This window comes from Oryza sativa, chromosome 8 (assembly GCF_034140825.1).
Source record: "Oryza sativa Japonica Group chromosome 8, ASM3414082v1".
Lineage (NCBI taxonomy): Eukaryota > Viridiplantae > Streptophyta > Magnoliopsida > Poales > Poaceae > Oryza > Oryza sativa.
This window is the reverse complement of record NC_089042.1, coordinates 2,890,211-2,906,559: the sequence shown is the minus strand read 5'-3', so window position 1 is coordinate 2,906,559 and position 16,349 is coordinate 2,890,211. Positions and strand designations below refer to the sequence as shown.

General features: G+C 41.9%; 1 protein-coding gene and 1 long non-coding RNA gene across 3 annotated transcripts; one reads left to right on the top strand and one right to left on the bottom strand.

Annotated features, from left to right (window-relative positions):
• Window positions 1-926: 926 nt before the first annotated feature.
• On the top strand, window positions 927-3,883 carry LOC4344659 (uncharacterized). Its single transcript, XR_001548045.3, has 5 exons — window positions 927-1,039; window positions 1,126-1,213; window positions 2,108-3,017; window positions 3,109-3,273; window positions 3,359-3,883. It is a non-coding gene; the product is annotated as an uncharacterized lncRNA (long non-coding RNA).
• A 340-nt stretch (window positions 3,884-4,223) lies between these two features.
• Window positions 4,224-14,043, bottom strand: LOC107277544 (disease resistance protein Pik-2-like). 2 transcript variants are annotated; one of them, XM_015792633.3, is made up of 6 exons: window positions 13,556-14,043; window positions 12,678-13,106; window positions 5,740-7,777; window positions 5,349-5,615; window positions 4,903-5,089; window positions 4,224-4,779 (listed from the first exon to the last, which is right to left on the bottom strand). In XM_015792633.3, exons 1-5 carry the CDS (start codon window positions 13,972-13,974, stop codon window positions 5,072-5,074), a joined length of 3,171 nt encoding a protein of 1,056 aa, XP_015648119.1. In that variant the 5' UTR covers window positions 13,975-14,043; the 3' UTR covers window positions 4,224-4,779; window positions 4,903-5,071. The 2 variants fall into 2 exon arrangements, with proteins under 2 accessions (XP_015648119.1, XP_066159646.1); XM_066303549.1 differs by having other exon boundaries at window positions 5,740-7,555.
• Between the last annotated feature and the right edge of the window lie 2,306 nt (window positions 14,044-16,349).

Sequence of the window (16,349 nt, the reverse complement as noted above, 5' to 3'; positions counted from 1 at the left end):
CTTCTTCTTCTTCTTCTTCTTCTTCTTTTTTGAAAAAGATGGCAAAAACTGCAGTCGGAGTACAACAGCGTCCAAGCAGGTTGAGTAGACTGTTCCACATGCATCAATGCATTGCTTCTACAATGTCTGGATGGAACAATAGGAGTAATACTAATTACAATAATCCGGGTATACGGGGGAATTAATCAATTAATGAAAGGAACATCTCTCGGAAAAATGAGCCCCACTCCGATGTTGTTTATTGTACTTCCTCCGTTTCATAATGTAAGTCATTCTAGAATTTTTCATATTTATATAGATGGTGGTGAATCTAGGCATTATACGAATGTGAGAAATCCTAAAATAACTTAAGTTCTAGAATGACTTCGTAGTAGAAGCAATGGTTGCGATGGCAGCTGCTGCGATGCCACTTCGCTCTTTGCCGATCTGGTTGCCCGAGCTCCTTTCGCCTCGCTTTCTCGCAGACGAGATCACCGCCGTCTAGCTCGCCCGCAACAAGGAGGCCGTCATTGCTGGCCTACACGCCACCCTCGACCACCTCCTCGGCGTTGCCTCGTCCAAGTCGGTGACTCCAACCCCTCACCGTCATGGCCAACGATGTCGAGTTGGAGTAGCGGCTCCATCAGTGGCCGGGTTGGAGGAGCAAAGAAGAGAGGAGAGGAAAGAAGACGGGAGCAAGTAGTAAGAAGATAAAAAAGAAAATGAAAAAGGTGACAACAGTGGCATGATTATAATTTTATAAAATTTTAGTGGTACAACTGCTAATAGATGAATTATGATGACATTTTTTTGAATAGATAAATTTGTAATGACATGGATTCAATTAAAAAAAAAGATTTTGGCGATAGAGGTGACAGCAGATTCAGAATAGTTAATTATGAGACGGAGAGAGTAGTAAAATGCCCCCGGCAGATTCTCCCCTCACCGCCATAACGAGGGCCATCTTTTGTGGAAACGCTGCAGCGCTGCCTGTGGCCGCGCCGTCGTGTGCAGGTTTGGGCTCCTCGCCGGCCGTCGCACGCCGGTGCGCGGCGCGGAGGTAGGCGGAAGCGGCGCCGGAGCGTGCAGTGTTGCTGGTTGGATAGCTGGTGGTGTCACATCGTCCCCCTCTTTCCTCTTTGGCAGGAGGCCTCTCCCTCCGACGGCTGCCGCACGCCGGTGAAGAACGGAGGCCAGCGCGAGCAAGGCCACAGCCCGCCGCCGGTTCCCTTGGGTGAGGCGTTTCGTCTTGCTGACTTCCTGAGGCAATTACTGTGTTCTTCCATCCGCCATTCGCCCGCTAGGGTTTTTCCCCGCCTCCATTTGGGGGCTTGGGTGTTATTTCAATGTTGTGTTTGATTTGGATGAATAAAATGAACCCCCCTATGCCATGTTTCTGTTGACCGTAGCCGTAGTGTCGATTAGCACTTGAGCCAAATAATGAGATCTTTAGTTTTAGCCATTCAGCTTCAAAGTAATGCACATTTTTTTTTTTTTAGCAATAGCTGCAGATGTTGTTTGTGGTGTGAATTGGTGATATCTGGTTCCTATTTCCAGTCCTGCCAACAGGCCGGAACAAAATTGTGTGCGATGGTTTTCATATCTTGGGGTTAAAATTAAAGAAGAAGAGGGAAGCCCCTCCATTTCCATTAATAGAGGGTAAAAAGGAAATGCCACCCAAGTTGTTTAAGAGTACATTTTATTCCTTGTTCGAGTGCCAAGTACTAGTAAGTCTTATGTGGATGTGTCGCTTTTTGCATTGGAGAAAAGGATGCTTCACTGCTGTAGTACACTTCCTGTAATAGGATGCCAGGGTCTCTTCTCTCCAAAATGGAAAAGATTTATTTAGCCATTGCCGCAGCTGTGGTTACTAGCGTTCTCTGTACTGTGATTAGCAATATCTAGTTTCTATATCCAGTCCTACCAACAGGGCGGAACATGATTGCGTTTTTGAGGTTTTCTTTTTCGGGTAGAAGAGAAATGCCCCACAAAATTTGTTTCTTTTCCTCGCACTTCAATCTTATTTTGTTTCCTGCTTACAAGAACAAATTTTTGATTGCAAATTACTAACGTGCTGTATCCAATTTTGCTTGTGTGGATCTATTTCTCCATTCTGTGGATATGGCAGTTGGCACCCTCGCACACCAACTACTCGATTGAATGCCCCTGATAAAGTAAGCTCTTCCAGAGAGAGAGAGATATGTCCCAGTCTAGCAGGCGAACGAGTGTCTGTGACAGGATCAGTGCTCTGCCTGACGAACTTTTGCACCATGTCATGACATTCCTAACAGCGAAGGAGGCTGTGCAGACTTGTGTGCTATCTCGGAGGTGGCAGAACGTCTGGGCATCTGTGGGATACCTCAATGTTGACTCGTGCAACTTCATTACAGTGAAACATTTTAAGAAGTTTGTTGACAATTTGCTCCTGCAGCGCAGCTGTGCCCTGTTGGATATGTTCTGTATCCATACCTCCTATGACAGCTCTGATGATTCCCTTGATTATTCTGACATCCATCCATGGGTCTGCCATGCCCTTAGGTGCAACGTTAAAACTCTCGGCATACTCAATTATTGTGATGGCAAGCTCCTTTCTGTAGATGGATATCCTGTCCCCTTCACTTTCTTGCACTTGAAGAGTGTATACCTTTGCAAATTTTCTATTGATAACCGTTTTGTCGAGAAACTCTTTTCTGGTTGCCCGGAGCTACTGCATCTGGAGTTGAGACATTGTGCCATCAAGGCCACCATGTTTTGCTCTGCTACATTGAAGATTCTGACCATTACAGCTGCAGATAGAACTCAAGATGACCCAGAAGGTTTTCAGCATCTTGTGATAAATATGCCAAACCTTATCTGCCTGCATGTAGAGGAGATTGCAAACAGAAATCTTCGGCTCCTAGACATATCATCAGTGGAATCAGCTTCAGTTTACCCTTAATAGGTTCTCTTTTGGACATTCTGATGTTGACTGCACTATTCTCAGTGCTCTTTCAAACGCTGCAAGATTGCACTTGATGTCTTCATCTATCTACGAAGATGTAAGCTAAATGCTTTAAATTACAATTGCTCTTATTTGTTGTTTATATATTCCTATCTTTAACATCTTTGGAGTTTAAAACTTGTGGGCAGGTGGTCCAAAAGGTATTACTACGTGATCTTCCAAGGTGTGGGATATTCAGCAATCTAACGAGTTTGGCACTTGGTGAGTTGTTTTTTAGTGATGGCTGCTATCCACTACTGTACTTGCTTCGGCACTCACCTAACATAGAGAAACTTTCCCTGCATCTTGTCAAGGTTCGGTATATCTCCCCCTCTCCACATTGCTGTTTCTTTTCTTCTCATGAATTGAGTTTAACTGTTTCCTTGTTCATTTTACCAGCATGGAGCTTATGCCTATGATCACGACACCAATTCTGCAAATGCTACTGCAGATTTAGATCCCACATGCGAAGGAACAGGGACAGCAGTTAACTGTGAAAAGCTTAGGAAAATCAAAATCATTTGCCCACAAGGCGATAGAAGAGTCCACATCATTGTGAAGATCTTATTTTCCATTATTAATCCTCTCCCTCAAATCAAAATCCATCCCCAAAATGGCTGAGAATGTTGAGCATCTTAATTTCAGCATTTGCACACTCAAGTCTGTTGAATTGGAATTCCATGACTCATATTTCAATGTTTTCTTTTACAACCTAGGCCACCAGTTACGTTATTGAAGATGTTGATGGTTATGATCCTAAATCTGTTTTGTAAGTGATGTGGATTTTGATGACTAGGGTGGTCATCTTAAGGTGGATCAGATTTTCTTATTCTTGGGCAAGTTGTTATTTCTCCTTTTGATGACTCTATTTGGGCAAGTTGTTCAAGTAAAATGATTTTTAGTTGTTACTCAGTTGAGATATTATTTGGTGACCTGTTGTTGCATTGTGCCTCTGTAGGTTCACAGTTACGAATCTGTGCACCTTCTGAGATCTGAATCCCATCATGTTATTGTTTTGTACCTGTACTTTGTGTTTGCTCTACTGAATTCATCAACTAAATCTATACATTCCCCCGCAAACTTCACAGTATACTAAATTAGAAAATGTGAAACACATAATCTGAAAAATTAAGCAACATATTCAAGGTCACTCTTGCATTCATGCAACATGAAGGTTTTCACAAACAATTTTACAGCCTGAAGTCTGCTTTCTTTGAATCTTTCGGTGTCCAATGAGGGAATCATGTGGCCATGACTCTGTTGGTGGATTGAAGCTTTCCATTTTTTAGATAATGGAAGATTTTATTGAACGCAGTCAATTACAATGAGGCGATACAACTATGTTGAGCATACTCCCGGCATTTGCATAGCTATGATGCACATAGCCAAAACACACTTATAACCTCTAGTTTGGATATAATATATACATGAAGTTTTTAGGCCTATCAAAGGTAAAATGTCCAACATCCAATCCTTAAGTTTTTCATCCAAGGGTGATCCAAGATTGTCCTTAGAGTAGATCACTCTGAAAGGGAATTAAAGATCAAAACAAGTGCGCAATTTGTCACTTGGATTGAGCATTTTTTCTCCAGCACACATCCAATTACACCTATCATCATTCACAAAAGATTGTACAGCAATAAGATGGCAAGCTGTTGTGCTTACCAACCCATGAGGAGGGTGATCAGGTGCAGAGTCAATTATGCTACAGCACCCATAATATTCTGTTTATCATCACCTTTTTTCAGTTATTTTCTCCGTTGATAATGTGCTGTAACCTCTGCTTGGACCAAATGCAGAGAATCAAACATGCACCAGAACTGCACTCAATTATTAAAGAATTTGGTTACAAATGTGTGGGAATAACAATGGGATGTCACCTTATTACTGTGCCACTTACGAAAGATACATAAATGAGATAAAAGATAAAGTGTCATACTTACAGTAAAAGAGTAGACGACATATGAGGAAATTGATCCGAATATCCTGCATTTTGAAATCGGATTACAGATTAGTCAATGCTATGACAGCTTCCCGTCTAGTCTGGCTCGGATTCATTAATATTGTGCCATCACTGTGCCAATCTTAACCTTCAAATGAACAGCTTGCCACTCAATTATTTTCAGGGACCTAGAAACAGTCAAAAAATAATGCTATGTTAGGATGAACTATAGTTTTAGCAGTCTACCACCATGCATATGTATCTTGTGAAATGACTATGAGCAACTGCAAGTGAAACAAAATATATATAGCACTCTCATGTAGAGTATGCATAAAAACAATTAAAAGGCAAACATGATTCAGAATGTGATGGTTGGTGTTACAAATTAACTGGGTTTCTCTGTAGTACAATATTGGGGACGAGCTCAAGAAGAGAGATATATCTTGCCTGTTGATGTTGGTCAGAAATACTTTCTTCCATTCTATTTATCTCAAGTGTTGGATGGTTGATATGATGGTCGACTACGTTCCTCGCAGCTGCCACAGCTTCATCCACATCCCCAACCATACCATCCTTGGACACATATATGTTGACTATAAGCTTCTCCAGGCGTGGCTTCTTCAACAACCGGAGGTAGCTAAGGTAACGATGATGGTCATTCGACGACGGATAGACATGTATCTCAAAAACTTTTTGATCGGACCAGCTTGTTGGCTGAAAAATATATATAAGCACAAGAAATAATTAAGATCAGATTTTATATATGTAGGCAGAAAACCAGCATAAGGAAAATCGATTGAAATGATCTAAGTACATTACGTACTGTGCATACACGTACCTTATCGTCATCAGGTGAGCGCATCATCCTCTCATATGCCCTATCAGTTCGAAGGACTGGACGGTTGGGATGGCCGTGTGCTGCATTTGCCAATGCCACCTCGGCTTCCTGCACCTCCGCAGCAAGGGCATCCTTACAGTGGATCCTAGCGTCGACACTCTTGAGCGAAGTTCTTCCAAAGTCATTGAAGCCTGCAAGCAGGTTGTTAAGACCAGCATGCAGGTCTGCTGCATCTTTTAGGAACCGAACATCGACACTGAATTCAATGTGTTCAAGTCTTGGCATGAAGCTAGATGCTCCACTGCTGGACTCGCAACCATGAAGATCAAACCGGACAAATGAACGAGGAGTTTTAAAGAATCTCAATTTTTGGAAGTAGCCATCATCAGCAGGCTTCTTAATGCTTATTAGCCTGGTATATTGGGAATCCAATTTGAGGTAACAGAGCATTGGGAGCCTTCCAAGGGTTTCCATGTCCTGCTCTTTCACAACCTGTACTTTCACGTCTAGATGCGAGAGGCAACCAAGAGTTGATGAGTTAATCCACACAGGTAGGCTAAAAAACTTGATGCATGGCAATGACAGCTGCCAGAGCCGAGGACAGGACACAGAACCTGCTGCATCTGGTCTGGTGCATTCCCTTACTTCAATGCTATATATATTCATAGTGTGGACCTTATGTAGACAGCCTAAGGACTGTAGAAAATCTCTCTGCATGCTCTCATCTTTCAGCCCTATATAAATTTTGGCATAGAGCACCCTCAGTTCTCTGAGGTTGCCCAACTCCTGCACAAAGTGCCTTACAGCGACCTCTTCGATAAGACTTATGCATAGCTCTTGCAGCGATGTCAGTTTTCCGATCAAACCAGCTGGCAACATCTCCAATCTGCGAGGAATACGTAGACACAACAAATGTGTCAGGAGACCCAACTCCTCCGGCAGCTCTTCTATTGTACCGCCACAATCACCCAAGTCCAGTATTTTTAGAAACTTGAGATCTCCTAATTCTTTAGGGAGCCTATGAAACTCTGTGTGTGAGGAAAGCTGGAGGCACCTCAGGTGACCCAGCCTTCCAGCATACTGCAAAATACTTTCTATGTAATAATCCTCCATACCATTACATTTGTCCAAGGACAACACACGTAAAACTTGGAACCTTGGTGGTGCCACACTATTATTGCCATTATTGCACTCAGTGGCAACAAATGACCTCACTTTCTTCATATCCATATTAACAAATCGATAGCTCGTGATACTCGTACGGTGCAGGACCAACCTACGAGCATTGGTGCTTTCAGGTTTCCGTTGCTCATCGTTATCCAATACAGTGACAAAGTTTTGTTCACTTGTCAATGAACGAGCTAGATCGAGCACCATATCATGAACACGACAACCTTCTATACACCCAAAAAATTCATTCTCAATTGGCTGGATCATCATGCTTCTATTTATCAGCTCATTGAAGTAACTCTCTCCAAGCTCATATAATCCTAAATTTGTGTTTTGTTTCTCAGGGACAAAACCTTCAGCTATCCATATCCATATCAAATGATTTTTGTCAATTTTATAATCTTCTGGAAACATGCTTAGATAGAGCAAACAATTCTTTAAATGTGAAGGCAGATCGTAGTAGCTAAAAGACAATATCCTTTTAGTATTTGCCATTTCATAGTTGTCTTCTCCAAAATCAATAGCTCTGTACACCTCAGACCAGTCCAGACCTGATCTACTAGCCAACAAGCTAGCTATCGTAATGATAGCTAATGGCACACCAGCACATTTCTTCAAAATCTTGTCACATGCCTCAGTTGATGAACTGTCAAGAGATTTGCCTTCACTACCAGTTCTTGTATACAATAATTCTTTAGAGTTATCATGAGAAAGTGGTTTCATATTGTACACATCGCTGATAATTGTTGCAACCTCAGATTTACGAGTAGTTACAAGTATTTTACTTCCGTAATCATTATCTTGTAAACCACTTTCGAGTATTTGCCATGATGGCTTATCCCATATGTCATCTATAACGATAAAAAACCTAGAATAGTAGAAGAACTGTATAAGCACCCCAATCACTGAAAATTACGAGTCATCAATAAGATGTGGTTTTCTTTTTATATGTGAAGGAGCAATAATTTTTAGTGCCGAAGAAAATCTAGATAAGAGAGATAAACATGCATTAAAAGTGAGATATTGCAATTAATTATTCATTAGCCTATGCATTGGCATGTGCTTTTGGATAATGTGTGGGCACGACGGTCTTGTAGCTAGGAACCAGTGGTGCACTAGAATAGTGACAGGGATAACGCTGACAAGTGGGTAGTGTGCTCCTCCGTCATGAGTTCAAATGTGACATGCTCATGTGACGGCGGTGGCCAACACATCTTTTGGCGTTTTCTGGAATTTTCCGAAAATGGTTTTTGGAATTTCCAAAATGATAAATTTTGTGAAAAAGCTCTCTGGTGATTTCAAATTTTTTCGAAATATTTTCAGAATTTCCGAAATGTTATTTTTCCTTTTTTTTTTGCTAAGTTTGTGCTGTAATTTATACTTTTTGGAATTTCCGAAAGTATTGTAGCAACTTCCGAAAATAATTCCGAAATTTTTTTGGAAATTCGGAAAATGGTTGCTCAAATGAAAGTATTGTAGCAACTTCCGAAAATAATTCCGAAATTTTTTTGGAAATTCGGAAAATGGTTGCTCAAATGAAATTGCTTTCTTGTGTTTTTCAGACTTGTCCGAAAATGGTTTTCAAAATTTTTCAAAAAATTGAATCTTGATTTGCCTCCAACGATCAGATTTGAGGTTGTGGTTATAAATAACCCCCTCCACCCCAAGTCAAGATTGCTCGCTCCATTGCTTTCTTGTGCCCCTTGCTTGTGTTGATTTGAGATTCACTTTGAGCCTTGCCCTCTCACTTCTTACTTTCCACTAGGGATGGCAGTCGGGCACGACGGGCACGGGTAGTGACTACCCATCCCGTGTCCGCGAGGTAATTCATGTCCGCGGGCATGCCCGTTACTACATGATGGGCAAGGAGCACTTCCAATGCCCGTCCCCCGTAGGCGCCATGTGCCCGCAGGCATGCCCGTTTACCCGTCACATCTGGGAACCAGAGGTGGGAGGCGCGTCTGGAGGAAGCGGCGGCGACCGGAGGTGGGAGGCGCGACTGGAGGAAGGTGTGGCGGGCTGGCGGCCGATGGCTGGAGGACATCGACGACTGGTTGGAGAGGAGCTCGGCGCAGACGGGGTAGAAGGCGACGGCGGTCGCAGCTTCCTTGGTTGCCCCCCCTCCCCCGTGGCCGCTATGAAAGTCGTCGGCTGGAGGGTGGGGCCGCCAGCGACGAGCGGAGGTGGGAGGTGGTGGCGAATTGCGCGCCCCTCTCGTCCGGCTGTCCCGTGTCAGCCTGGCGCCTTGGTAGCCTGGAGTGGTGGCTATGGTCTGTGAAGGAAGAGAAGGAGTGGCAGCTGTAGAGGAAAGGGGAAGAGAAGGAGTAGCGGCTGTGGAGGAAAGGAAGAAAACCCTAGAATTAGATGGTGGTTTTTATATTAAGTTGATTGAGGGCCCACATGTCAGTTGTTTTTCGCGGGTAAATGGGCGAAGCGGGCATGGGTACCCATGCCCATGCCCATTTGCCCATTGGGTACAGGTTTTGACCCAATAAGAAACCCATGGATACTAAATGTAGAACAAACCCAACTCTATTAGGGTTTTTACCCATGGGTAAACGGACAATCGGGTCAAATTGCCATCCCTACTCTCCACCGATCTTCCATCTCGGATTTCGTGTATGTGTGAGTGGTTGATTTGAGTTTATTTGAGTGCTTGGTGTTGACTTCGTGAAGATTTGTCGAGCAGTCGATTCATCCCCAAGAAATCTTTGTTGCATTTGTAACTCTTGGTGGTTGAGGATACCTGGACGGCTAGGAGTTGACCTCGAGACATCGATTTGTAGGTGGTGTGCCGAGGGAGTTTGTGAAGGTCAGATCTCACCTCTGAAAGGGAAGAGATACCCTTAATGAAAAGATGAGTGCATTTATGCAACTTCACGAGGATAGGGTTGGAAAAGACTTAGCTCATTGTGAACTCCTCAACGGAGTGTAGATTCAGTAACATATCAGTTTGCAACAATCTCGGTGGTATCTCTCTCTCTCACTCCTCTAGTTTTGCTATTTGGTGCAGCTAGTAGTTTAGTCGTTGTTTGTGCAAACCCATTAACTACTTTTGCCGATATCCCCTTTGCTTGCCTTGTTAGCTTGCTCGAAAACCCGAGATTTTCGGAATATCTGAAAATATCCTAGAATATCCAAAAATATTTTGGAATATCTGAAATGCCTCCACATTTACATAAAAGTTATAAATGCTTATTTACCCCCCTTGTCGGTGAAATGGGAATTAGGCTACCCATTTCCCCCAGCAAAACAATTATAAATAAGATAAATGGCATGCTTAAACCATCCTTAAAAATAGGGTGATGTCACTAGGGACCCACCTTGGTTGGTCCCAGGCCCACCTTTGTCTGCATGTAGGTTACTCGCCTTGATTAAGGGGGAATGATGCATGTCAAAAGTACAACGACTTAAAACTCTGAGTAATAAGGTTGGTCCTAGGCCTAGTTCCGCTTCGGGACCCAGGTCCACTGAAGTACATCTTAAGAATGTAACGTGTGCCTCAGACTCGGTGAGAGGAGCGTAGAGACCTACAAGATCTACATCTTAAAGGGAATAAACTAAGGTATGCCTCAGACTCGGCCTTATCCTGGGTCTCGGGCTCACCTTAGTCCGCACAAGTCACACATTGCTCTGAGAAGAGGAGTGTGGAGACGTATAAAATCTACATCTTAAGAATGTAGCCTAAGGTATGCCTCGGACCCTGTCTTGTCCTGGGTCCCGGGCTCACCTTAGTCCTTGTAAGTCCTACGTAGACGAGCGTAGAGACCTACAAGATATACATCTTAAGAAGAATAAGCTAAGGTTTGCCTCAGACATGGCCTTGACCTGGGTCCTGGGCTTACCTTAATCTTCATAGGTCACACTTTCTACAAGGGGTGGAGGGTGGAGACATATGATTAAGAGATAAACTGAGGTATGCCTATGTCCGGCCTCGTCCTAGGACCCGGGCACACCTTACTCCTTGTGAGTTTTACATTCCTCTACAACGAAGAGTGTCGAAACATTATATATATATGTATGTATACATATATGTATGTATGTATACATATATATATATATACATATATATATATATATATATATATATATATATATATGTATGTATGTATGTATGTATATATATGTATGTATGTATGTATGTATGTAAATATCATTGTGAGCTCCTCAACGGAGAGTAGATTCAGTAACATATCAGTTTGCAAGAATCCCGGTGGTATCTCTCTCTCTCACTCCTCCAGTTTTGCTATTTGGTGCAGCTAGTAGTTTAGTTGTTGTTTGTGAAAACCCATTAACTACTTTTGCCGATATCCCCTTTTGCTTGCCTTGTTAGCTTGCTCACCTTTGTCTGCATGTAGGTTACGTCCCTTGATTAAGGAGGAATGTCTCTGTCGAAACATTAGATATTATCTAAGATATCTTCAAGAAGCTTGTGTAAGAATAGCTAAACTATCTCCATAAATGTGCAAGGGCGCGACCTCAGGACCAGCTGGGGTGTTGGGCGTGCTCCACGGGCTGTTGTGAAGTAGTCCTCTCCGCCATAAATTAAACAGGTTTATGGGGGAGCCCCAGCTAGTCTGGAGCTGAAAGGATGTGGACAAGGCACCATCACTGAGTCATTAGAACCAGTGGCATCTTGGACACGTGTCGCACATGCCCCATGCCGCCTGATTTAGCCAAACGGGTAGAAACGAAACCGTGGTGCTGTTTCAGGCAGGTCGGGTCTCACCAGGCCCACCACTCGCCACATGGTGAACATGCTGGCACGACCCAGCTGTCTCGGACAGAAGCCCGGGTGCTTGGGGGCAATGCAAGCTTCAAATGTCAGTGGGTTACTCGAAGACTGTGTGAGGGAACCAACAGGCATTGACAAGACAGCTGATAGACAAGACAAGGAAGTAGATTTGTAGCATTGTGAGCCCATCCTTGATCTATAAAAGGAAGGGGACAAGCTACGGATGAAGAGTTGGATTTTTTGGATCAGAACTTCTTGTCTGTAGCCCAAAAAGGCATCCCTTGTTCTAAGCTGATATAAGAAAAACAACAAAACCAACACGGGAGTAGGGTGTTACACCTCCGGGTGGCTTGAACCTGTATAAACTCTGGTGACTTTTGCTTGGCGGGGAGATCAGGCCCCACAAATCTTTTCTCTGTTTGGCTTTTTCTATCGTCTTGCACTGCTAACCCCCTGGCTGAATCTTCAAACTCGGGGAGGGGTCTCCACTCCTCGCTGTCCGAGGAGTCGCTCCATGGACACCCCTCTAGGTGACATCAAGGTCATTTTAGGTTTAATATCTTGATCACGATTTTTAGCTTGCTCATGATGTAAGTGGAGCCTAAAGAACGGGTAAACCCGGACTATTACTGTGATCGATTAAAAAGAGGTACATCATTTTTTTTTCAAATAGCATGCGCAAAGGCAAATTAAATAGCTTTAAGACTATGATTGTGTGTAGCGCAAATATTCATTCATAAGCGGGTAAGGTAGCATAGGTTATGGACATATACTCCCTCTGTATTCTAACAGAAGATGTTGACTTTTGATATGACGTTTAACCATTAGTCATATTCAAACAAATTATATAAATGCTATTTATTTTGTTGTGACTTGTTTTATTATTAAAGAAACTTTAAGGTATGACTTATACTTGAGCATATTTACACTAAAATTTTGAAGGTCAAACGTTATTTCAAAAGTCAATGGTGTGATTTATTAAGAAAAAGAGGTAGTATATAAAAACAAATTTGGTGGGTCGTCATATTCATACCTCTTTCCCTTGATGAATTGCTTGAGTTCACCGATGAGCTCCTGTACAGTCAACATCTCCATATTTGGACAATTCAGGTACTTCTCCAGGCCAAATCGATGAAGAATGTTCCACAAGATTGCCTTCATATTAGGATTTTGACCGATTGGAACAAAAGCATTCAAAGGAAAACCCACTTTAATCTTCTCATATACTGCTGTGGCAAGGGTGGTTTTGCCCAGACCACCCATTCCAACGACGTATACTATCTTTGTCTTCCTATTGGACGTATTAAGATTGTTATCACGCTCATGTTGGGACAACATCTTAATAAGCTCATCCCTTGGCTCATCAATGCCAACAAGATTGTTTGCCATTTTCTCAATATTTAGGATGTGAGGATCAATAGGCGTCGGACGTGCAGGGATAACTATGTTATCAACTGGGTATCTGTAATAGATGAGAGTCAAGAGACAACATCAAGAGATGACGAATGTAAGACTACAAGAAATAGAATTCTTGAGATAAATCAGCTGTAACTCGTACTATAGTCAAAGTTCTCATCATTCTATGTATGTACCTCATGACAGATCAATATAATGCAATATAATACAACATATTATTAAGATTTCTTCCATATTACTCCCTTCGTCCTAAAATAACTCAATTTTTGGGTTTCTGTGTTCATCGTTTGACCATCCGTCTTATTTGAAAAAATTATAAAAAAAATAAAAAGATAAATCACGCACGCATAAAGTATTATTTATGTTTTATCATCTAACAACAATAAAAATGCTAATCATAGAAAAATTTCATATAAGACGGACAATCAAATGTTGGACACGGAAACCTAGAAATTGAATTTTCTTTGGGACGGAGAGAGTAAATATTTTCCATACCTGCCATGCCTTGCATCAATCTCCAGGAGCTTCTTTTCCATTTCTTGGATTGCGTCCGCGATGGTGACGCGATGCTTGGTCTTCTTGAACAGTTTCTTCACCTGCTTGCCGAGGCGCCTGAGCACATGTGGGTCGGCTGGCTTGGGGCCATCGTCGTCGACATGAACCAAGAAGGCGTCGATGATATCCTCCATGTCGTAGGACGCCTCCCTGAGGTCGCTCGCCCAGAGCTTCACCAGCTCGTTCTGCTGGTCTTGTGGCACCTCGCTGACCATGCGGAGGACGGCTTGCGCTCGCCGGAGCTCCGCCGAGAGAGACTCGATCTTCCCCCTTATGTTCTTCTGCAGATTGTACTTCTCCTTCAGCAGCTCGCCCAGCTTGGGGATCAGGCTACTCATCGCCCCAGTGACGAACTCCATGCTTGCTAGCTAGCTGTGGTTGACTTGACTTGAGTTGAGTGGATGGTATTGCTGGGTTGGTAGCTGGGTAGGAGCAGAAACAATGCACTCCTGTATATATATGTGCAACTACTAGCCTACTAGCTGACAGGTTAATTAATGGACTTGTCACAATTGGGTTAGAGCAAGTTTAATACTCCCTCCTTCCCAAATTAATCATCATACTCCATATGTTCCACAACCACTTTTTCAAGAAACAATTATTATTATTTTCTAATTTGGATCATCCTAATAAATATAATACATGTATGCATCCAATAAATTTAGAGATCTTGAGAGTGAAGGATTTAAAAAAGTAATAATTTAATGGAGAAGATGTCCTAGTTAATTGTATGCATACATGTATGCCTTATATTATGGAACATAAAAAAAATAGTTGTGCCTTATATTATGGAACGGAGGGAGTATAATTTTATGCACCAAGACCAATGACAATTTAAATCACATCAATCAAGACACCATACACACATTCTCCCATACTCGATTAAAACCTCCTGCCAATTACACCCTAGCATACACATATTCTCCCATACTGTATTAATTGTATTCCGATGAAATCCGTGTCCATGCAGTTATATAATGACCAATTTGAAAAATTTTAAATTCTATTAGAGCAAGTTTACTAGTATAGCCCACTACTAGCTCCAATTCATCTATAGCCGATCTAATAGCCAATTCATACAATAGTTGCTTATTATACTATTAATATATGGTCTCACATGTCATACATCCATTGCGTCTTGGAGTCCGTGTTATAGCTGGCTACAGATCTATAGCCTGCTGCTCTTCTCTCTCATCTTTTATCTCATTAAAATATGTTTATAGCTGGCTAATAATTTGCTGTTGTACCTATTCTTACATGATTAATTTGGGAAGAAGGGAGTAGTATATTCAACTGTTGGCTCCAAATCTTCTAAAGTCAATTCATACAATAGTTATCTATAAAAATGTACTATATAATTAATGTCTGATCTCACCTGTCATACACACATGTATTTTGGAGTCTGTGCTGCAGCTGGCTATAAATTTATAATCCGTTGCTCTTATCTCTCCTCTTTTATCTTCTTAAAATATGTTTATAGCTGGTTTATAATCTTATAGCTACTCTTATCGGAGCTCACGCCATCCATTCTCGAAAAAACATTAAAACGTGTAAATGTTTGAATTGACAAAATGTGAAATAATATTTACTCCATCTCACTCCAAATGCAACGAGTTCTAGACCTATGCAACTAGAATGAATAAATTAAGTTGCTTAAATATCTTCATTTGTAATTGTAAACCCATCATTATAATTGATGAGCCATTTATCTGAGTATAGTACCATTTTGCATACAAAATCCTGCCTCAGGATTGAAGTGTTATATCCGATTTGTTTGTTTCCATTGGAGCATGAACATAACAAGAGGGCGAAAACGCGTGTAATTAAGTTTCAAAACGCGTGGTAGGCAATACTGTGTTTATCACTCAAGTTACTCAACTTGTAAGACGCCGTTGGCTCCACCTCGAACGCGTCACATGAGACCCTCTGGGTGTGTTCGCTACAGCCGGATGGGAAGATGTTCGCTACAGTCGGATGGGAAGGTGCATAGTACGTACGAAAAACGAAACGGTCCAATAGGACGTAATTAATTAAGCATTTGCTATTTTTTTAAAAAAATAATTAATTTAATTTTTTAATTTTTTAAGCAACTTTAGTATATAAATTTTTTTTTAAAAAAAATACACCGTTTAACAATTTGAAAAGTGTGCTTGTGAAAAACGAGAGAGAGGGCTTAGGAAAAGGGGCATCCGAAGACAGCCACACGTTGATTAAGGGGGTGTTTGGTAAGTCCCTCGCTCCTAACCACCCCCTAATTGAAGCCACGTTGGGAAGCTATTTTTCTTCTCAGCAGCCAGCACGCTCACCTTCCGGAACCGGTTGGTGCGGCGAACTGTGAAACCGACCGTGGTCCAGGTGCATTAAAGTGGACAATGGTAAGCTCTTAAAAATCAGCATGTGCATCGTCAAGTCTGTTGAAATTCCACAATACATCTTTTACAATTTAAACGAGCCGTATCCTAAAATTGCTTTGTAGGAGATCTCTGGATTTTGAGGACTAGAGCGGTCATTTTAAAGTGTACCAGAGCTTCTTGCAGGATTTGTTCTATCTCCGTTTGACGACAATATTCGTGACTTGTGCAAATTTCAAGCTACCTGTGCACGACAAATGTATCAGTGTTGTAACAATATAGCGTTCGATTCCAACTGTTACCTTATGTGGTTGTTAGGATTGTTGTATTTGTTAACCATGGTTTAGCTATGTTTGAATAGAAAAAATTTTAGTTGTTATTCG